This window comes from Trachypithecus francoisi, unplaced genomic scaffold (genome assembly GCF_009764315.1).
Source record: "Trachypithecus francoisi isolate TF-2019V2 unplaced genomic scaffold, Tfra_2.0 Lachesis_group5, whole genome shotgun sequence".
Taxonomy (NCBI): Eukaryota; Metazoa; Chordata; class Mammalia; order Primates; family Cercopithecidae; genus Trachypithecus; species Trachypithecus francoisi.
The window spans coordinates 47056349-47081340 of NW_022681470.1; the positions used below are offsets into that span (position 1 = coordinate 47056349).

General features: G+C 32.5%; 1 protein-coding gene across 1 annotated transcript in view; it reads right to left on the reverse strand.

Moving 5' to 3' along the window:
• Positions 1–24992, reverse strand: part of BRINP3 (BMP/retinoic acid inducible neural specific 3) — a 388006-nt gene that overhangs the window by 123494 nt on the left and 239520 nt on the right. The window contains exons 5-6 of the mRNA XM_033197383.1: positions 22240–22345; positions 13426–13662 (exon numbers count right to left, since the gene is read on the reverse strand). Of these exons, the coding sequence (XP_033053274.1) occupies positions 13426–13662; positions 22240–22345 (343 nt within the window). The remainder of the gene's footprint in view (positions 1–13425; positions 13663–22239; positions 22346–24992) is intronic.

A 24992-nucleotide genomic window follows, 5' to 3' on the forward strand; every position in this document is an offset into this window, starting at 1 on the left:
AAGGCACACATTGCATAACATCCAGTGACGATTATCTGTATGCTTTCCCACTGCCTCTATAACTACATCATTCAAGATAGTGATGTTTCCATCAGCCTGAGTCCAGGAGTGAAGTCAATGCTGAGAAGAGACTCCAGTTAACCCGTGGTGGGCATGTAATGTGAGCTAGAAATGATATTTGCTCATATTATTTTAAGATTTTAGGGTTGTTTATTATTGCCAATTGATTTTAACTTATATAGAAATTGGACCCAGGAAAGGAGGGGAGGGAGAGTGTTAAGAAAAGCAAAACCCTACAGTTGTGGCATGGATTCAGTGGATCATGAAGGTGTCAAGTACCCTTTAGAAGAGGCTGAAATGGGAATGATGACAATCCATGTTGGGCCATGAGGAAACAGCTGGGAAACTGTTACCTGTAACTAGGAAAGAATAGTGTATACTCAACAGACTCAGATGTCAGAAAAAAAGACTGCTAGTTCTTTTGCTGGTAACTATTTATGCCAAAGTATGGAAACATATTACACTCTGTCATGGTGACACATAGCTCCAGATAATGGCTGCACAGTGAGCCCCCATTCTGGGGTGAGAACACATAGAGAAGATTTCACAACCAATACACAATAGACAAGTAATATGAGCAAAATGAACTGCAATGTCCTCATCCAAAGATAATATTTCATTGTGTGCTTCTGTGGAACTACCTCCATTTCTTGTCTGACATACGACCTCAAACTTAGAAATAATTGCTGAGTTTGACAGCATGAATAAAAGAGAATTGAGAGACTATGAATCAGGTAGAGTTGAAAGAGGTAACTGCGTCTCAACTCCCAGTAATAAAATAACGAATTGAGTTACAATAGCCAATTAACATTCAGTCTCATAGCAAGGATCGTACGTGGTTGGCTTTCATGCCCCTTGCCATGACCATGAATAAATTAATTTGTTGGACATTAGGGATAATGTCCAATAAAAGTTGTGGCACCCAGAAAAGACTCTCCATTGAATACCAAAGCCCAAGTAAAATTCTAATAAAATTATGCAATTGAAATGAGAGAGAAAGGAGGGAGGAATAGGGTGGATAAAAAGAAAATAGGGGAAATATATTTAGGAAAGACTGTGTTTGTGGCTATTGACATAAACTGACTGAACTCTGTCAAAAGATCAGTTATTTTTTACATGAGTTATACTGCCAAAAAAAAATATGAAGTTTAAAATTTAAAATGTATGAGTCCCAGTTGGGCAGAAAGCAACCTGAGAGAGCTATCCTCCAGGCATATTCTCCAATTCTCATCTCCGATGTGGCTACGGAGGATAATGGGATAGAAAGCATTACTCACAGGTTGGAGCTTGAGTCCATGAAAAGCAGTAGACAAGAGAGCTAATCTCAGAAATAAAAACTGAGGAATCTTCAAAGAGCATTCCCTACCTTCAGGTTCAGGCCTTCAAAATTTTAGAACTGCTCCAGCTTGAGTTTGTTTTGTGTGTTCTGTTTTCCTCCTTCTGACTGGAAGTGCTTATTATAGTTATGCTGAGAAATTCTCACTTGGTATATAATATTTCCGACATAAATGACTTGCTTTGGGATCATGTCTTGATAGCAAAAGAAACTACATCTGGATTTGATGAGGAGGCTGCCAAGCCTCACTCATCATGCTGGACTCAGTTATTCATGTGACTGTTGTTCCGTTTCTCTTGGGGATGAGGTGAAGCGTCCTGCCGCTGGGACGAGAAGTAAACTGAGTATCTTGTGATTAGAACAGTGCACTGTAGAGTCACTGGAACTTCTCACATATTTTCAGGTTTTCTTTCAGGGATAAAAGCCCTCCTTGAATTAACTATGAGTTATTTGTTTTGGCCAACGGAATCCTAGCAGGTGGGTCCTATATCACGTTTCTGGCTGAAACTTTAAGACTTAGTGTATGCATTGCTTGTGGGTTTTTTTTTCCTTCTGCCTTCATGATCACTTTTGCCTTTAGGGGTTGCTGTCAGCCTGAGTTCTGGAAGAAGACATAGCAAAACCCATAGCAAACTTTCAAGGAACAAATTAGGAAGAAGTTAATGCTATAACTCATGCTATAACTCACAGATTTGGGTAATTCTTTACTACTGCAGGATTACCTAGCCTGTCCTGAATGACAGACCATCTCAAATTGACTTAACAGTGAAGGACATTTATCGTCCAATGTAACTGAAACTCTAGAGGCAAGGTAAACTTGAAGCTGGAGTGATTCAACAACTCGCTGACATAGCCAAAGAAACATTTTTCTATCTTGAATGCCTTACAACTCTTACAAATGCAAGAAAGTGCTCTAATACTTTTATAAGTATGTTCTTCTTTTCCATTTAAGAAGAAAAGATAATAGCATTCCATGTAGCTATTGTGAAGGAAAGAAATCTTGCGTCTTCCCCAAATACCCCTATGAAATAAATTTCTGGGTCTCATTGGCCTGATTTTTTATGTATCTTGAACTGATCTTCGTAGACAGGGAAATAGATTATTGTGCTTGTCGTGCATTAATCAGAGAGCAATTCTGGATTTGAATATAAGCTCAATCCCATACTTTGTGCAATAATAAAAATTAAATGTAGGTTTTACTTCCAAAAAATCTGTAATACTTTACTGGCAAAGAAGAATAATGAACATTGAGCAACAGGCAGTAGATTTTATTAAAGATTACAACATGTAAAGTATTATCTTAGTTAAAATTGAAATATTTTATTTGGATATACTTATTTCCCTGGAAAATGTCCTCTTTCCATAAACTGATGGTCAAATATCATCTGAGAGAAAAAGTATTTTTGAGAAAGAAAATTAGTAATCTACATAAAATAAAAAAAAGATGTATTTTTTCTTGCAAAACAGTTTGTAAATCTAGCTAGCCCAATCTTTGCAATACTGCAGTATTCAAATTTTTTGACTTTGTAACATTAGAAAGTTTACCTATTTTCAGATGAAGTGTCAAAATAGACAGTGTTCTGTAACAGTTACACCTAGATGATTGTCAATACAAGATGGCCACCAACTGTCATTCTCAGATCATCAAATAAATGTCTCTACATTTAATAGGACATGATGCTGATGAAAACATACGTTGACAGCATACAATACACCTTATTCTATACACCAAGTGGTAACACATTTTTTCCAAAGAGTAAAAATGCCATTCCAAAACATTTGTAAACTATCTGTTATTTATATAGACCAATCTCTTTATTTTTCCTTAGGATTATTAATTGCAGGAATATTGCTATATTTCACAATTATAACTTAAGTAATGTAGTTTTTTATTTATGCCAAAAATCTGGGGATAACTCAGAAAGTTATTTGGAAAAGATAATGTATTTTTACATATGTAGTAGTTATTCATTTTTTTCCGGCAATTTTGGTAACTGTTTGCATAAGTCTTTTGGTTTTAGTCATTAAAATATGCATGCAAATTTGTATTTCCAGCATTCTCATTAAGTTTGAATCCTTGATCCACATCTGGGTAGACATTGGTTAAGTAACGTCCAACAAAATTGCGATCTTTGTCTAATTAATTGTAACACATAAATTGGTTTTTATGTGATTACTACTATTGTGAGGTTTTTGTGTGTTTCATTTTTTCTGCCCATATATATATATATATATATTTATTTATTTATTCTATACTATCTTTTATTGTAATTAATATTATGTATATGCCACCAATATTTCTTATTAACAATATTAATTTATTTTCTAAACATGTAAAGGTAGAAGATAAATGGATTTCTACAAATATTGTTATTAGAGTGAGGAATTTTCTCAGGTTGCAAGACATGAAAAGATAAATACTTCTATTTTAAAATTCCCTGACACTTTTATTTGCCAGCTATAACAGGTGTGTTTTCCAGGACTTGCCCATTACAGAACAAAATGAATCAAATATAATCAAGTATAAAAATGGCTTAGCATTCTGTGCCAACCCTATCTACTGATTGAATTTTATACTTGGTGAAAATAGGAAACATACACAACAGAAAGTCATTTACAAACAAGTTATCTTGACCTAATGAAATATGCAAATTACTTTCTTCTTTTTGTATGGTATCAGTTATTAGCATTCTATATTGTTGTGGTATGCACTCTGACACACTTCATGTTGCTACTTACATTTAAGGGAGATTTCTTAAATTCAAATGAATATTCTCTTTTAATAAAATAGAAAACATAAATTGATTTTTTTCTGTTTTAATAAAAATAACTTTCAGATATGTTATTTACTTGCATTTGTTTAATTTTTCACATTACATTGAATCAACTTTTGAAAGTAACCTAAAACTCGACTCCAATTTCTATTGTCTATGTAAAGTATAACAGCATTTGAATTTCAAGCATGTAGATAAGAATAGACGAATTAGTATGTCTTGCACTTAAAAGTCAATAATTCCCAGCAGAAACATGTAAATAGTGCACTTGCACATAATTCTGCTGCTTTCCCAACCATCGGGGAAATGAAATAAGCTGGTGCATTTCCTTACAATCATGGTACTTAGAATAAAGACCATCAACTTATAAGAGCCTATGAGTGGTAAGAATATTTTAGAATTATTTTCCCAATGTAATAGCTGCCTAATTACTTCTTACATTTTGTCTATCTCTATGAGACCAAAAAAAAAAAAAAAGTTTCTCTCAACCAAAAGCTTTTCTCAAAACTATTACATGTGCTCTTTCGTATATCTTACTAGTTTTAAAAGGAGTCCAATACAAATATAGTATTTTACCAATTGTTTAGTTCCAAGAAAAATGAATGTGGTTTTACTGAAGATATAATTTATGAATAAAAGTTTGGGTTCATTATTTAACTGTCTATATACTTAAATTAAAAATAATATCAATATTTTTCTGTGATGAATCATTAAGTTTACAGCAAAGTAGGGCAACTTTTCAAGTGAAATATGAATCAGCTAAATACATTTGACCACTGATAACAGCAAATAATTCAATGTTGTAATATTCAATATTAGAAATAGTTTCAGGGATACTATATTAGAAAATAGATTTGTTCTGTAGATTAGTGTTTTCTCAATATTGACATAACTGAATCACTATGGCAAGAGCCTTTGGTTATAAACCTAAGATGAACAGTCCAAATGTGAGATAAGATTAAAAAGTCTGACTTTTGTTAGGACTGGCTTCTAATCAGTACTTCAAAATCTCTGGTCAATGAATGCTCCAGATCAAATATTTACCAATTCACTACAAACATATAACATGTAGTGAACTTTGGAAATATTAATCTATTCAATTATTCTGTCATTATGTCCTTCAGATTATTTAGTTGCCAAAGTGTTTATTTTTTATTTTATTAAATTACATGAATACAGAAAAATATATATACTGTAAGTGTATAACTCAGAATTTTCAAAAACTATATACACCATATAGTCAGACTATAGATAAAGAAATAATAAATTTTTCGTATCAAAAAAGCCTCTCAGACTCTCATCCATCACATCAGCCCTTGCTTAGACAAAAGCAACATTGCCCTGATCTGTAATAGTACAGGTAAGCTTTGCTTGTTTTCTACTTAATATAAATGGAATCATATATGTGTCTTTAAGTCTGGCTTCTTTTGTTCAATGTGATATTTCAGAGATTTATTCATATTTTGGCTAGTCCATTCCTTCAAGCTTTATACAACTCCATTGTGTAAATATACCACAATTTTAAAATCATTTTTAATTGATGTGTATTTTATTGTGATTTGAAGAATTATAATTGTATATATTTATGAGGTAAAATTGGATGTTATTATATACATATATAATGAAGAATGATTAATTCAAGCTAATTAACATATCTACCACTTCAAATACTTATTTTTATGGTGAGGATATTTGAAATGTATTAGAAATATATTCTGTTAGCAATTTTGAGACATATATTTTTATTAACAATAGTCAACGTGCTATGCTATAGATCTAAAAACCTATTTCTTCTGTCTAACTGAAACTTTGTAACATTTGATGATCACCTCTTCATACCTCCCCTCCCCTTTCTAGTCCCTTCTATTCACCAATCTCTTCTTCCATGATTTTGGTTGTTTTTATGCTCTATTTTGATCAAATATATCTTAAGGGAGCCTACATTTACTAACTCTTCCTAAATCTATTTATCCTTTCATTGTGTAATTTGCGTTATTTCCAACAACAACAACAACAACAACAAAATACTTTGTTGAAGCCATCATTGTGTTTTTTTTTATTGTCTGGAACATGTTTTGTCACCTTCACACAGTGCTGGGATAAACCCTTTGGGACCAACCCCATTCAGGACAGCCAGAGCTCTCAATATTTACAACAGCAATGCAAATAGGGGCTTCAGGCATAATTAAGAGCCAAAAATCAAGCACTGATCTAGCAGCAAAGAATCAAGGAGCAAATATATTTAACTATAAATGAAACAAATTGGACAGATAAAACTAGAATTAATAATCAATCCTTCAATGCAATTCACAAACATTTACTCATAAGAAACAACAGCAAACAGGAAATCATGACCTCTTCAAAAAGACAGAACAAAAATTGAGTGACTGACCCAAACAAGATGCTGATTTGTGAGCTCTCTGACCAAGAATTCAAAATAGCAGTTTTCAGGAAACCCAGTGATCTCCAACACAACACAGAAAAGCAATTCTGAAATTTATTAGAGAAATTTAACAAAGATATTAAAATAATAAAAAATCAAACAGAAATCATGGAATAGAGAAATGCATTTCCTGAACTGAGTAATTCATTAGAGGGTCTCAACAGTAAAATGGACCAAGCAGATAAAAGAATCAGTGAGCGAAAAGACTATTTGAAAATACATAGTCAGGGCTGGGCATGGTGGCTCATGCCTGTAATCCCAGCACTTTGGGAGGCCGAGGTGGGTGGACCATGAGGTCAAGAGATCAAGATCATCCTGGCCCAACATGGTGAATCCCTGTCTCTACTAAAAATATAAAAATTAGCTGGATGTGGTGGTGGATGCCTGTAGTCCCAGCTACTCAGGAAGCTGAGGCAGGAGAATTGCTTGAACTTGGGAGGTGGAAGTTGCAGTGAGCCAAGATCGCACCACTGCACTCCAGCCTGGGTGACAGAGTGAGACTCTGAAAACAAAAACAAAAACAACAACAACAACAAAAAAGGAAATACATAGTCAGAGGAAAACAAACAAACAAAATAACATGGAAAGGAACAAAGACCACCTATATGACACAGAAAATTACCTCAAAAGACCAAATTGAAGAATTATTGGTATTCAAAAGTGACCTGAGCAAGATCAAGGAGTAAAAATTGTAGCTAAATAAATAATGAAAAACTTTCCAAAGCTTGAGAAATATTCAGGTATAGAAAGATATGGGAATACTAGTCAGATTCAATCCCAATAAGACTACCTCCAAGGCATATCATAACCAAACTCCCAAAGATCAATGAAAAAAAGAGGATCCTAAAAGTAGCAAGAGAAAAGAAGCAAAAAGGATGAGTTCATGTCCTTTACAGGGACATGAGTGAAGCTGAAAACCATCATTCTCAGCTAACTATCATAAGATCAGAAAATCAACCACTGCATGTTCTCAATCATAAGTGTGAGTTTAACAATGAGAACACATGGACACAGAGAGGGGAACATCACACATTGGGGCCTGTCGCGGGGTGGGGAGCGTAGGAGAGGGTTAACATCAGGAGAAACACCTAATGTTGGTGATGGGTTGATGGGTGTAGCAAACCACCATGGCCTATGTATACATAAGTAACAAAACTACATGGTCTACACATGTAACCCACAACTTAAAGTATAATTAAAAAAAAAAAAAAAGAAGCAAATACCATAAAAGACATAAAAGGAGCTTCGATTTGTCTGGCAACAAACTTCTCAATGGCATTTTCAATGTGTTCAAAGAGAAAAAAATTGCAACTAAAAAATATTGTATTAGGCAGAGTCATCCTTAAAACACGAAGAGATAAACTATTTCCCAAAGAAACAAAAACGGAGGAAATTTACCACCACCAGATTCATCTTACAAGAAATGATAAAGGAAGTTCTTCAATATGAAAGTAAAAGCATACAAATATGCAAAAAAAAAAAAAAAAAAAAGCTTTCAAGGTATAAATCCCACTGGTAAAATTAAGTACAAGGACAAACTCAGAATATTCTGTCACTTTAATTTTGTTATGCAACTCTCTCATAACCTTATATGAAGCCCAAAAGTAAAGTCTGTCAAAAACAATAATAGCTATAGCAACTTTTTAAGAGATAGCATTACAAAATCTGTAAATGGAGGAATTCGAGACCAGCCTGGCCAACATAGTGAAACCCTGTCTCTACTAAAACCACAAAAATTAGTCGGGCGTGGTGGCGGATGCCTGTAATCCCAGCTGCTTGGGTGGCTGAAGCAGGAGAATAGCTTGAACCCGGGAGGCGGAGGTTGCAGTGAGCCGAGATCGCGCCACTGCACTCGAACCTGGGCGACAGAGTAAGACTCCATCTCAAAAACAAACAAAAAACAAAAAGTAAACTAAGACAACTAAAAGTAAACATGTGGGTGAGTGGAGTTAAAGTGTAAAATTTTTTTGCGTGCTTTTTGCCTTTGTTTGTTTCTGTTCTTACGTTTGTTATCCAAGGTAAGTTGTCATCTCTTTAGCACAACTTGTTATACCCATAAGACAATTTTTGTAAGCCTCATAACTTGAGATAAGTTCATGGAAATGAAAAGTAACAAATTAAAACACACTACCAAAGAAAATCACTTAATCACAAAGAAAGTAAGAAGAGAGGAAGAGACTAAAACCAACCAGAAAACAAGCTACAACATGGCAGTAGTGTGCACTTATTTATCAATAATAACACTGAATGTTAATGGTCTCGCTTCCTCAATTATAATGTATACAGTGGCTGAATGAATAAAAAAGTAAGACCCAACTATATGTTGCCTTCAAAAAATCCACTTAACCTAGAAAGACACACATAGACTGAAAGTGAAGGGGTGGAAAAATATACTGGATGCAACTGGAAAACAAAAGAGCAGGAGTAGCTATACCTGCATCAGACAAAATAGATCAAAAATCTAAGATTTAAAAAGACTTAGGAAATCAATATAAAATGATAAAGGGGTCAATTCAGCCAGAAAATATAACAATTATCAATATTTTTATGCCCAATAACAGAGTTTCCTATAAGTATATAAAGCACACATCAGGAGAGCTAAAAATATACATAAGACTAAAATAAAATAACAGCAGTGGAATTTAAACACCCTAGTATCAGTAACAACCATATTATCCGACAGAAAATCAACAAAGAAAGAGCACAGTTAAACTATGCACTAGATTTAATAGGCCCTAAATGACATTAACAAAACATTTCACCCAACTGCTGCAGAATATACATTATTTTCTTCAGTGCATGGAACATTCTTCAGAATAGGTCATATCTTAAGCAACAAAAAAGTCTGAATAAATTAAAAAATAAAAATCTTATCAAGTAATTTTTCTGACCACAATGAAATAAAAACCACAAGTTGAAAACAAGAGGAACCTTGGAAAATACACAAACACATAGAAATTAAACATCCTACTAGACAGCTAGTGGGTCGATTAAAAAAAAATAAGAAGGAAATAAAAAATGAAAACAAAAATACAACAAACCAAAACTTCTGATACACAATTAACATCTGTATCAAGAAGTAATATGTTTATAGTAATATGTTTATAGTAATATGTAAACATATAGTAATATGTTTATAGTAATAAATGCCTAAATTAAGAGTATGAAGACTTCAAATAACCTAACAATGCACCTTAACGAACTAGAAAAGCAAAAATAAACCAAACCCCAAATTAACAAAATAAATAATAAAAATCACAGCAGATATGAATAAAATTGAGACTAAAAAAAATATAAGATTAACAAAAGGAAAAGTTGGGTGTTTAAAAAGATATTAACAAACCTTTAGCCAGGTTAAGAATAAAGGAAGAAGAGGCAAATAAATAAAATAAGAAATGAAAAAGGGAAATAAATGAAATTTATACTAGAAAAATACATAAGATCAATGATAGAAAAAGTTGGGCTTTTGAAAAGCTAATCAAAATTGACAAATCCTTTGTCTAAGAAAAAAGATAAATGCCTAGTTAAATAAAATCAGAAATGGAAAAGGAGACACAACAACTGAGAACCCAGAAGCACAAAGAATTGTTAGAGACTATGGTGAATAACTACATGCCAACAAATTGGAAAACTTGGAAGAAATTAATAAATTCCTGAACATATACAACTTACCAAGATTGAACCATGAAGAAATTAAAAAAAAAAAAAAAAAAAACCAATAATTAGTATGGTGATCAAAGAGGTAATACAAAGTCTTCCACCAAAATGAAGCTCAGGATCAATGGTTTCACTGCTAACTCCACCAAAATTTAAAGAACCAATATCAGTTGTACCCAAACTCTCCAAAAATTTGGAAGGAAGGTAATACTCCAAACTCATTAATGAGGTCAGCATTACCCTGATACTAAAACCAGACAAAAACATGACAAGAAAGCAATAAGAACACTACAGGTCAATATCACTGATGAGCAGAGATGCAAAGATCATCAACAAAATACTAGCAAACCAAATTCAACAACACATTAACATGATCAAGTGAAATTCATCCCAGGGATGCAAAGATGGTTCAACACATTCAAATCAACAAACATGATACATCGCATTAGCAGAGTCAAGAACAAAAACCATATCATTATTTCAATAGATGCCAAAAAAGCACTTGATAAAATTGAACAACACTTCATGATAAAAACTCTCATCAAAATGGGTACAAAGAGAATACACCTCAAAATTTTGAAGGCTGTGTATGATAAACCCACAGTTAACACTGTGCTGAATGAGAAAAATAACCTTTTCTTTTGAGAAATGCTTTTTCTTTAAGTACTGGAATAAGATAAGAATGCTTACTTTCACCACTTTTATTCAACATGACATGAGGACTCCTCTCCAGAACAAGTAGGGAAAATAAATAAATAAAAAGCATAAAAATTAGAAAGAAAAAGTCAAATTAGCCTTGTTTGTAGATAACATAATTTCATACCTAGAAAAAAAACTCAATAAAAACAATGTTAAAACTGATAAAAACATTCAGTAAAGTTTCAGAATACAAAACAAACTACAGAAATCAATAAATAATCTGAAAAAACAAGAAAGCAACCTCATTTACTATGGCTACAGCTATATAAAATACCTCAAAGCAATCAAGCCAAATAATGGAAAGATCTATATAAGAAAAACTATGAAATTCTTATGAAAAAAGTACAAGAAAACACACATACAATGTAAAGATATTTCATACATGTGGATTGGAATAATTAATGTTGTTAAAATGACAATACTACCAAAGTATTATCAGCACAATCCCCATTAAAACAGTGACATTCTTCACAGAAATAGAAAAAAAAAAAAATCTAAAATATATGCAGAACAACAAAAGAACCCAAATAACTAAAGTAACCATGAACAAAAAAGAATGAAGCTAGAATTATCACACCACCTGACTTCAAAATTTACTACAAAGCTAAAGAAAACCAAACAGCATAGTACTGGGATAAAAGCAGACACATAGATGAATGGAATAGAATAGAGAACCCACATAAATAGCCACACATTTACAGCCAACTCAACTTTGACAAAAACTACACATACGTTGGGAAAAAGAAAATCTTTTAAATAACTATTGCTGGAAAAACTGGATAATGTTATGCAGAAAAAAATCTATACCCCTATCTTTCACCATACACAAAAATCAAATAAAAATAAATTATAGACTTAAATCTAAAACTTAAAAATATAAAAGTAAAAAAAAATATTTAGGAAACACTATAGGACATTGGTCTGGGCAATTTTTTTGTTTGTTTGTTTGTAAAACCTCAACATTACAGGAAACTGAAGCAAAAAAATAGACAAATGGAATTATATCAAGCTAAAAAGCCCCTGTACAGTAAACAAACAGCAAAGTGAAGAGATAATCCACAGAATGGGAGGAAATATTTGCAAACCATTCATCTGTCCAGGGATTAATAACCAGAATGTATAAGGAGCTCAAATAACTCAATAACTACAACAAAATTTGAAAAACAAAAACTAATAACCCAACTGAAAACTGGGCAGAATATCTGAACACACATTTCTCATAAGAAAACATAAAGATGGCAAACAGGTATATGAAATCATGCTCAACATCACTAATTATCGGATAAATGCAAGTCAAAACCACAATGAGCTATCATCTCACCCAATTTAAAATGGGTTGTGTTAAAAGACAGGCAATAACAGGTGCTGGTGAGGATGTAGAGAAAGGGGAACCCTCCTGCACTATTGGTGGAAATATAAATTAGTAGAGCCACTAAGGAGAACTCTATGGAGTTTGCTCAAAAACCTAAAGTAGAACTACCATATTATTAATCTTACTACTGAATATATATCCAAAATAAAGGAAATCAGTATATTGAATATATATCTGCATTCCCTTATTTATTGCAGCACTATTCCCAAAAACCAAAATACGGATTCAATTTAACTGCCCTTCAGTGGATGAACAGATTAAGAGAATGTGGTACATATACACAATGGAATATTATTCAGCCATAAAATAGAATGAAATCTTGTCATTTGCAACAACATGGATGGAACAAGAGGCCTTTATATTAAGTGAAATAAATCAATCACAGAAAGGCAATTCTTCTAACCCACAAGTCCCCACTCATATGTGGAAGCTAAACAAAGTAGATTTCATGAAGATAGAGAGTAGAATGGTGGCTTCCAGAGGCCAGGAAGGGTAGTGGGGTTTGAAAGAAAATGAAGGGGAAAAAAAGAATATAAATGTACTTATTATGTGTGTTTAAAATGGTAAAGATAGTAAATTTTATATGTATGTTTTAACTAAGTAAAAATAAAACAATCATAACACAACTCACACAACACTATAAAATTAAAATTTAGAAAATTTCATTATAAAAATAAGCAAAGTGAAAATAAGCACTAATGAGAATCATGTTGAAGAAGGTATGGAACAAACACTGTCTTCATTTTGCTGCACAAGAGAAACGGCAGCCACTAGAAAAGTAGAGAAAGACCTCAGAAGTATCAGATGATAACTTAAAAGTTCTTCTACTGAGAAAAGGAAGAACTTTATTTATTAAGTGACTAATACATCAACTTAGGATCAGGCTAAACTCTAATGCCAATAGTATGTAGAGATACACAAAGCACCAGTTGGTAACCAGTAATAAAGGCAATGAAAATGATCATTTGTAAGAATAAAAAAATGAAAATCTTTCCAACTGTGTAATAGTTTGTTGCAAAATGACAAATTAGCCATTTCAATATATTTTTGTCAGTATTTAAAAGTGTTAAAATACATGTCTTACCTGATTCCTCAAAGTCACTGTTGTAGGCTTTCCAGGTTTCAGTTATTCGAAGAAGATTCTCTTCCATGGCTTGAATATCCATGGAGGGGCAGTTGCATTCTGGAAATTTGGGACCACAGTGACACCAGCAGTCATTTTCCTTGCAGATAAACTCTCCCTCTGAATTGCAAGCAATGTAGCTCAAAGCTGCTTGTACAAAACGTTCCTGAAGATAGTCTGGGAGAAGTACTTGAAGCCCTTGAAGAACAAACAAAGAAATGAAACAAATTTACTCTGGTAAAGAAAAAATTAAAATACTTACTTAAAATATTCAATCAAAACTGTAAATAATTTAGTATATTAAATTTTGAATTATGTGTTTTTAAACTATCAGAAAAATATCTGAGTCTACATACTGCAAATATTTATAACTCTTTCAACATATTCTGACTGCATGAACATGAAACTTCTGAAATAGAGATGATTAATCATGGAGATGACTGAAAACTCATACTATTTGATGTAATTTATCACAGTATTTGGTTATTTTTACATAATATAGACGGAGACTATCTTTCTAAACCTTTGAAAATACACATATGCATTTATTTTCTACCAGTTGATTTCAAATTGTTTTAAGGATTTTCATTTTGCTTGCAGTAGACTATCAGCCCACATCAATGTAAATATCACATAATGGGTTGTGCCATTGGTAAAATACATATTGAATGTTGATGGTAAGGCTTACCTTATACCATTAGCAACATATAAGTTATATAATTCTGTTTTCCAAGAGTGAGTACTAAAAATGACTATAGGAGTCAGATGGACTGATTTAGTTATTTCACAGTTTATATGTTTGCCATGTATAGACAGCCTTAGTGGCATAGCTTGTTAGTTTGCTAGAAATATGTTTAGTAAAGTTGCTATCTCTTAAAAAACTCTCCAAAATATTGTAAAATTAAGATTTTGGGTTTTCTTAGGGTGTAACATTTATTATGATATTTCGAAAAGGTAGTTTTTCATATTTCTGGCTACTTAAGAAAACTTAAATACTAAATATTTAAACAAATAAGCAGGTAAAAATAAACACAAAGCTAAGGAAAAATCTGGTAATAGCAAATTGTTACTTACCAGAAATTGAAATTTTATAGCTTTATATGTTTTCTGTTTAACAAAATAAATCAATTTTTATCCTTGACTATTATCTTAGAGGTTGATTTAATAAAAATCATAGATTAACATTGAGAAAAAAATTTAATTTACAAATATCTTGACAAATTGCAAAATTTCTTTTGCAAATTGTTGGAAAAAGTACTCTTAGAACTTCTATATTCGATTTTGTATTAATTTTCATTTCACCTGGAATAAATATTTATTGAACACTCTCGTTTTGAAGAAAATTGCCAGGTAAGATACAAAAGTGACGATGACCGAGAAATTTCTTTGTCACAGAGATATTTGCAGTATATTTAAGAAAAATAAAAAAAAATTCAACTATATAAGATACATGTGATTCAATTAATGTAATTAATTGGCTAAGCAATTATATTAAGTTCAAAAAAGTAAGAAAACTTTTTATTAAAAAGTTAGGCATTGAACACTATTTGACAGATATAGAGTTTTCAATATTGAGTGATTGTGGTGAAGAGTGATACATTAACAACATCACATAGATAAAAAGCTGGGGTATACATTAATATATTTTGGAAATGAAAGTAGTAATATTGTTTCGTTGCACATGGGTCATAAGAATACAATGAAAGAGGTGCTTACACACATAAATGGGGAGTCATGTTGTTGGGATTTGGGATTCCTGTATCAGGGAATACAGAATTGATTCATTTAGATTTAAATTAATTTTACCATGTGGGATACTAAGAGTGCTACTTATTTGAAGGTAGAAGACAAAGAATTGACTAATTTTTAAGATTAGATTTAATATCTTTTTTTTTTTTTTTTTTTTTGAGACGGAGTCTCTCTCTGTCGCCCATACTGGAGTGCATGCAGTGGCCGGATCTCAGCTCACTGCAAGCTCCGCCTCCCGGGTTCACACCCTTCTCCTGCCTCAGCCTCCCGAGTAGCCAGGACTACAGGCGCCTGCCACCTCGCCCGGCTAGTTTTTTGTATTTTTTAGTAGGGATGGGGTTTCACCATATTAGCCAGGATGGTCTCGATCTCCTGACCTCGTGATCCGCCCATCTCGGCCTCCCAAAGTTCTGGGATTACTGGCTTGAGCCACCGCGCCCGGCCTAGATTTAACATCTTTAAGAAGATTGAAAATATCCAAGCTAGAGAAAGCAATTAAGGTAATAGAGGAATAATGAGAATCTGCTATATAGTACTTTATTTGATCTAAGGCAAATAAAAAGTGTTAAAATACTTAGAGGCATAAAATGATACAATCAGAAATTTTCTTAATCGTCTAGTCTTATGGTTTACCAAATTACTGCACATTTTAGATACACCTAGTGATTTATTTTTCTGAAAATTTTAAGTGCTAAAAACAATTTGAATAATTCAGAGTTTTTGCTCAAGGAACTCAGGAATCGGTATATATTTATTAAAAGACCTAAGGTAACAGTTATTGATTGTGGATTACAAACTTGTAAACTGTCGATCTATTTTAATCTTAATTGCACACAAAAAATCAAAGAATTCACGTACCATTTTCATAGTCATAAAGCACATCTTTGCATTACAACTTTGAATATGTAAGATGGTAGTGCTTTTGGAGGAATACAGAATGCAGGAGATGTAATTTGGGGAAGAAAGATTGGTGGCAAGAAATGGTGAGTTCTGTTTTAGAAACACAAATATTCCTGCTGTGATGATACATACATACACTGCTAAAAGAAGGAAACTCACATTCTGAAAAACCATTCTAAAATCAAAGAGTTTTGAGAAAAGAGGCTTAAGGACGCATAGCTCAGAACACTTGAATTTTATGACCAGACCACCAATATGAACTAGTTGGTTCCTAGAGAGATAGCTTGGCCTGCTCTGACAAACAACTCAAGAGTGGTTCAGGGCTGGCCACGAAATTTTCTTTTTTTCTTTTTTTTCTGTAATGTACAGAAACAAGAAAGCAGGAATACTGACAGCACTATAGTTAGAAAAGGTCCACCTGGTGCTGGAACAATGCTTAACAAAGCTTCGTTTTGAACCTATGGGCTTCCTGTAAAAGCCAGGATGTGAGGGCAACTGTTACAAGCTGAGAACCAGAGAGTAAAAATATGAAAGTTTCCGGTGTGAAAGGACTAGTTTGTTTTCAACCCACCTTCTCACTAGAACCAGCTAGGAAATCTAGGTAAAGTATTAAAAATAATCTGTCTGAAGAGATAACAAGGACAAAAACGAAGTGAGAATTTCTTGGGTTAACCTGGAAAGAAGGAAAATCCGCAGGCAGAGTGAACCTAATATTGGCTTATATGGTTTGGCTGTGTGTCCCCAGCAAAATCTCACCTTGAATTGCAATAACCCCCACGTGTCGCGGGAGGGACCCAGTGGGAGGTAATAGAATCATGGAGGAAGGTTTTCGCATGATAGTAAGTCTCAGAAGATCTGATGGTTTTATAAATGGGGCCTCCCCTGCACAAACTCTATCTTGCCTGCCATCATATAAGATGTGACTTTGCTCCTCCTTGCCTCTGTCTTGATTGTGAGGCCTCCTTGGCCACGTGGAACTGTGAGTCAATTAAACCTCTTTTCTTTATAAATTACCCAGTCTCAAGTATGTCTTTATTAGCGACATAAGAACAGACGAATATATTGGGCGTATCTTTTCCATTAGAGTTCTGCCCAGAACAAAGTACAAATTGACATTTATACCAACCATGACAGACAGTAACTTCATCAGGTTTTAGTTACTAGATGAGCTACATAACCAAAGAGTAAAGAAAAAACGAAACCACACACACACACACACAACACACACACACACCCACTAGCTTTCACCAGATCTGAAGTATAGTTCCAACTGGCATATTTCAAAATGAATTAAAATAGCATTGAAACAAAACTAAATCTTCTCTGAAGGAAAATGCACCATCAATAATTTTAAGATATTTGTATAAGCTTTCATGCACAATAGAATTCAATAAAATATGATGAACATATAAAAAGACATGGGATGGTATAGAGGTTATCAAACAAGAATGATAAATTAATTTCAATCACATGATCAAAAATTTAATAACAAAACTGACAATATGGCAAGGAACCAGAAATTATAAAGAAAAATCAAGTGGCTATTTTACAAATAAAAATGCATAATTTGAAATTAAGAACCAATAGATAGCTTTAACAGCAGCATAGACATTTAACAGATAATTCGTGAACTGAAATATGTCAGAAGAATATGTTTAAAAGGAATAAAAGGGCAAAAGGATATAAAATACAGAAAATAGCAGAAAAGATTTGTGTTATGATGGAAAGGCCTAAACCACATTTAATTATAACCCAGAATGAGAAGAAAGAAAGGAAATAAATGATATTTGTTAAACAAATATAAAACAATATTAGAAAATTGATGAACATAAAAAATTATAAAAATTATAAATTAATTGACAGCATATCAGCATATGTTATGGCAAGACAAACAGCTAAGTAAAAATGACCAGCTAGTCAATGTTCTTCAATGCTATTTTGCTCATGGACTACCTTAAACAGTTTTGAAAACATAAACACTACTTTAGACATGAGTAAGCTCTTGTTTAAAATTTTCATCATACATAAAAGAGGCCCAAAGTTGGTAAACTCTGTGGTATTATTAATATGTATATTTTACAACAAAAATATTACACTGTCTCTATATATGTACAAATGAAATATAATTCCTGTTGATTTGGTAACTAAAACATATTTTTAAAATAAAATTTGCACAAGATATACAAATATAAAAATAAAATATGTATATATGTATGTACAGTGTGTGTATAGACATATGTTTGTGTGAATTATGAGCATTTTAGTAATGACCTTCTTTTTCATACATCTGCTCTTCAAATGGAAAAAGAATTGTTCCTGAAATAAAATTATTCACACATTCACACACACACACGTGCACACACACATCTCTCTCCTCCTTCAAGTCATTATTTCATTCTATTATCCTTAAATATTTTTATTCAAATACAATAAATTTCATTAATCAATGTCTTTTATTAATCATAGTCATACTTATCTTCTATAAAAGTAAATAGCTTGAAATATATATATGTATAAATATATTTACTGAAAATTAAATAATATGAAATATATAGTATAATATATGCTATATATAATTTCTTGATAATGAAAGTTTTAATATTTCTGACATAACTATCATATGTAATATGCAATTCAATAGAAGAACACTTATTATAAGTATGAAGAAATTTTTTTTAAAGCAAATATAATCAGCTTTTTGAAAGTATATGACTTGAATGATTGAATAGGACTTTTGTTGATTGGTTTATGCACTTTTTGGCTAGAGTGACCCTTCCTTCAGTGTAAATGATTATCCGTCTTCATTTTTATGTATGTAAGCACTGTGAAAATGTGTTTCAATAAATTAACAAATATTAACAAAAAGAGTTGTATGAAGCAGCATCATTCAATTTTTATTATAAGCCAAACCACTTATGAACCATCATTAAAAATTACATTTAATCGGGAGGCCGAGACGGGCGGATCACGAGGTCAGGAGATCGAGACCATCCTGGCTAACACGGTGAAACCCCGTCTCTACTAAAAAAGCTACAAAAAACTAGCTGGGCGAGGTGGCGGGCACCTGTAGTCCCAGCTACCCAGTCTCAAAAAAAAAAAAAAAAAAAAATTACATTTAATCATCCCCCTGAAAATAGCCTAGTCCTGTCAAATTCATTTAAATAAAATATTGGGAACTAACCAATTTGGAAAAAGTGTTTTTAATTCAGTTCTATAAATTATTCATTTTCTCAAGGTCTGGAAATTTTACCAAAAAATTACTACCAAAATTTAATAAATGACTTTTAATTATTCTGGTTACACTTTCACTCAGAGGCACCTTGTTTGATGTGTTATACTCATAAGCAGTTGAAAATTTTCAATATTCGAAATTTCAAAACATATTTCAATATGTATTTGCCAGTATTTTCTTATAACTACGTTTTATTATCTACCTTAAATATATTTTCATCACTAAATTGAAGTTGTAGCTATGGCTTTTTAAATTTTTGAAAAACGTCTGCTCTGTAATCTTATCAGCAAAATGAGATCTCAAAGTCCATCTTTTATATCTCTATTTTTTTAAAAAATACTGATTCATATACTGATGGTTAAATCATAGCGTTCTGTTCTGAATTTGTTGTCTAATCCAGTTGACTTCAACAATTATTGGTGCTTTATTTGCTTTGCTTAGATAAAATTCCATTTCAGGAACAATTCTTTTTCTACTGAAAGAGGAGAGTTTCAGAAGAAGGTCTTTATCAAAAAACTGTGATAATTTCAGGATTCTTTCAATAATGTATCTAAATTCAGAAGATTCCAAAATGGGACAAACACTCTGATTCTAAAATTTCATCTTGTACTTAGAAACAAAACACAACACACAAGCAACTATCGATATCTATTTATCATCTGTATCTATATCCATCCATTTATCAGACCAAATATCTAACCTGCTAACTCCAAAAGACATGAAGATCTCTGTTGCTACCTTAATAAAATATTCTTCAGTGATACTAGTGTTTTCAGTTGCCACATACGGTGACACAGAAATATCTATACCATTCAAAGGAATGTACCATGGTTACACTGATCCAGAGTTAACAAATTGTTCACATTAGTTTACAAGGTAGATAAGGGCTAGTACAAAGGCAAGGTTTAAAAGGTGAGTCAACATTATACTTGAATTGTAAATACCAATTAAATTTAAGAAAGAGTGCATGAAATAATGAGGGTCTTGAAATTGACTTCCTAATATTATTTTCAGAAAGGACTTTGTACTCATAGGTGTATAAATAAAGTTGTAATAGACAATTAAAAATATAGACATGGAAAACAAAAAAAAGTGAAAGAGATGGAGGTTTCTGAGTTACTCACATTAGTTGAAGATAATAGAAATAATAATTATACAAAAGAGAAGTGTTGCTTCATTTATTCCTTGTGCTAATTATTTTTCTAGACAGATAGAGGAATGAGGGTTTTTAAAAACAATTTAATATTTTGAAAACTGAACACAGTAATTCAGACAAAAATTAACAAATCTTGTTAATAAATAATTTTTATAATAAACTGATTGAAGTAGTCATACTAATTGTTATAAATGGGTTGTCATTTTTATTGCAATTCATCTTCTGATGGAAAGTTAATCCATATATTAAAAAGGAGTAAGCAGTAGAGAATTGCAGGAAATATTGATGGACAACATTTTTATTTAAATTAGAGAAAATGTTTTAATAAATGTAAATCTATAATTGATATTGATAAATTGAATAACATTCAAATTGTTAAAGTATTTAAGAACTTTGTGCGTTTAATGCAACTCAAAATAAAAGGCATTCATTCACTATTTAGGATAAATTTAAACAATGCTGTTACATTTTTCTTTTAATTAATTATTATTTTTTAAACGTTTTAGAGACAGGGTCTCAGTGTCACCCAGGCTGGAGTAACATGATGTGCAGTGTCTGGACAGTGATGTGCAGCATGGAAAGTGATGTCCATCCAGGCTGGAGTGGCCGTGGAGTGCAGTGGTGTGGTCATAGCTCACTGCAACCTTGAACGCAGGTACAGCAATCCTCCTGCCTCAGCCTCCTGAGTAGCTGGGACTGCAGGCCTGCAACACCAACTCCCAGCTAATATTTTTCTTTTTTACGTCTCACTATGTTGCCCAGGCTGGTCGTGAACTCCTGGCTTCAAGTGATCATCCAGTCTCAGCCTCCCAAAGGGCTATGATTGCAGGCATAAGCCAACATGCGGGGACATTGATACATTTTTCAAGATTGCAAAGTTAAGGGAAAAAGTGGTAGGATTTCTGAAACTTTTAAGCATTTTTATGCAAAACTGAATAATGTAAATATTCAGCTCTAATTTGTGCAATTGAAAAAAGGCGTACTAGAGAAGAACAACTCAAAATTACCTCTTTGATCAGTCAACTTAATTCTGACAAAAAGTGTCATCACAAAGACTTTTCTGAACTTGTTCAACTAGAGGTGTTTAAACATGTGTATTCATAACCTGTTCCTGCCTATAAGAATGAGCATGTATGCATACCTATTGTATTTTTTAAAGTGCTTATGAATAAAATACTCTCTATTGAATATCTAAAATATGTAGTCATAGAAAATAGCAAATTATTTTTTATAAAATCTCTTTAAAATGGAAATCATATGAATATAAATATTTTGTTTATATATCCTTAAGTACATTTCTATTTACCAGAAGAAAAATACAGTCTTGACTGCCATATTAGGTTAAATATAAAATGTCAACAGTTCATTTTACATCATGCATAATTATGGTTACAACTTCCACAAGAATCTTTAAGTAAAAAGTCAAAGCTGAGGCAAGCATACGAAGAAACTGCTACATAATGACACAATGATTACTATATGTAAGAAAAATATTAGGACAGATTTTCAATTGCTACATGTTACTTAATTTGAGAAGAAAAGAGAATTTTGATATTTTATTCATATGGTCTAGAATTTCATATTTTCTTGTATCAGTTAAATTATGACATCAGCCTTTAATGAGAGTTTTTAATAGCCTGTACGTATATGCAGCTTATTTTAAAAAATGGAAAATAAATCATGACTGGATAATTGTTATCCACGCTTGTAGAGAATTAATGAAATTTTACCTACATACCTTGCAACTGAATCTTATTCTCAGGACTCTGAACCAGAACAGAACTGACAGAATCTAGGTTGTCATAGTTACTGCAGCCAAGAGGACCAGTCCGTGTTTCTGTTACCTGGCAAACAAAACATCAACTTTATTATCTAAATCAGACTTTACAATGTCCTTTTGGTTCATTGTAGTTGTCACACACTAATATTGTATGTTTGACAGTAAATATCACCGAAAGTCCAGGACCTCATACACACCAGCAATACCCACACCTAAACATAGCGCAAAGCGGTAACTCCCTTTGTCTTTAACTCATTTTCTTTCCTTTGGTTGGGTATAAATATTCCAAGAAAATAATGCATGCCATCTTTGTTCAAAAACGCAAGTCATAAAGTCACTGATTTTACCCAAGATATAAAAAAGGCCCACTCCTTATGGAAGAGACCAAGTGCTGACTTATATGAGAGTTGTTTGTGTTTGTTTTTACTCAATAGATCAGAGCCATCTGCCAGGCTACGCTCTCAAAACTGATTTTATTATTTTCTTTTACCTAAAAATCTATATTTTTGCCATTTTTATGTTGGCATGAAATTCTTAACTCTCTGCCTTCCATCTGGCCCAGTTCTTTCTAATACTCCACTATCTCCCTGTTCAGTTTGACATTCATTCTAGGCCTTTGATCATACAACATCCTCCACTCCCACCCCACTTGGATTAGAAACTTCTCCTTTCTCAACTTTGACTAATCAGTTTTATCTATCCTCAAAATTAAGCTCATGTTCAAACATTTACACAAAGTATTCCTTGATGATTCTACCTGTGTTATCTTACCATTTCCATCCAAGTTTGGTCTGCAGCTCACAGATTTAGTACTTAAATATGTATTCTCATATGTGGACTGATTTTGTCATGGGTGTCTTGGGAGGGATAGTATCAGGAGATGAGGAGACTAAATTTAATGAATTATAGGAGGTTGAAAGTTTATACTGAAGATTTAATCCTGAAGATTTAAAACTATTTAAAGCAGAATAGTATTGTCAGAACCTTTCTGTTTTCAATAAGATATTCTTTATTAATAACCAGACTGGTATTTGCAAAATACAATTTAGATCACTTCGTTCCACTGTTTACAATCATTTAATGGTTTCCCGTTCTTATTCAGGGTATGACTTAAGAGTCTTTTATAGGACTAGGAAGACACCATATTACCCAGCTCCCTGTTACCTCCCTAAATCTGTCTCCTCTCTTATTTATTCTGCCTTGCTGTATCTCAAACATACATACTGATTACATTATGCAGATGCCTTGGGGCATCTGCTGCCTTGGGGTATTTGACTTCTTGTTCTAGTACCTGGAGTGTTCTTCCTCAAACTATTTTCTAGCTAATCCTTCACTTCCTTCCAATTTTTGCTCAAATCTCATTCTCTTGGGACTACTTGGACTAACCTATTTAAAGTGAATACCCCAAACTCTTCCAACATTTTCTTTTTTATTTCTTACATTGTTCTACCTTTTCCACAGTAGATATCAGCTCACAAAATGCTGTACAATTTACATTTTTTATGATTACTCTTGACGCCTCTCACTAGAATGAGAGCTCCACATTCTAAAAGTGCAGGAGATTTTGTCTATTTTGTTCACTCACATATCCATAGAACATATTAAGTTCTTGCATCAGCCCAGGGGTATTGATTAAGAGAAAGGTATTGATTAAGAGGAGGCAACATAAGGAAAAACTTTGTACTATGGAGCAGGAAAGACATTAAGGCCATCATGAAGATGATGAAAGTCTAAAGTAAATAGTGAAAATAAACTTTATCTGAAGAAGTTCAATTGTAAAAAACAAGACATAACAAGGTTATGAAATGACATTATGAAACACTGAAAATGTTCACTGGTAGAGAGAAAGGCTACTGAGGTTTCCAGTATTAGTGATAACATTAAAAATATGAAGCTAAGAAGCCCACTGCGGAGGACATTTAAGGGACCTCAGTTTTGAACATGTTTACTCTCTTTGGTGAAAATATTTAGTAGGAGTGGCAACACAAGTTTATATCTTAGAAGTTATGTCAATCATGGGACTACTAATTTGGAAGTCATCAACTTAGAGGCGATAATCAATGATGGATACAGATGCATTAACTCAAATGCATTGAGTGCATGTTTGTGTCATGATAACTCTATTATATTTTCTAAATGATAAGTCCTTCAGAGTAACCAAGATTAACTATGTGTACATAGCCAGAGTTGACAATGTAGTTTATCATGGGCAAAAAATTACTTTTTCCTTAACACTACAAAAACTTTGAATTATTCTCCAGCTACTCTTCCCCACTGATGATAATGAATATAACTTATTTTGTTTAGAGAAAGAATTTATAGTGTTGATATATGTATGTATAATTAATATTTAAATATAAATTAGTAACAACCTAAGGGCAAAGGGAAAAATAAAAGCATCAAAGATAATACTTAAGGTATAAGGTAATTTAAATTTTCATTTTCTCCTATCATGTGGTTTCACTATTGCCAACCAACACATATCACACAAATACAAACACACACCCATGTTTGCCTTTTTAATAAATTTTTCTAAGTAAAATTGGCATTAAGTTCATACTCATTGACATAAGTGATCTTGGAAAAGGGAAGGTAAAATTCTCTAACACTTCATCCTTGAAAGAAGGTAAATAATATTACCCCATTACAGAGAGTCTCTTATATTCACCTACTCTGTTGTTGAGAATACATGTGAGACAATTAAATAATAG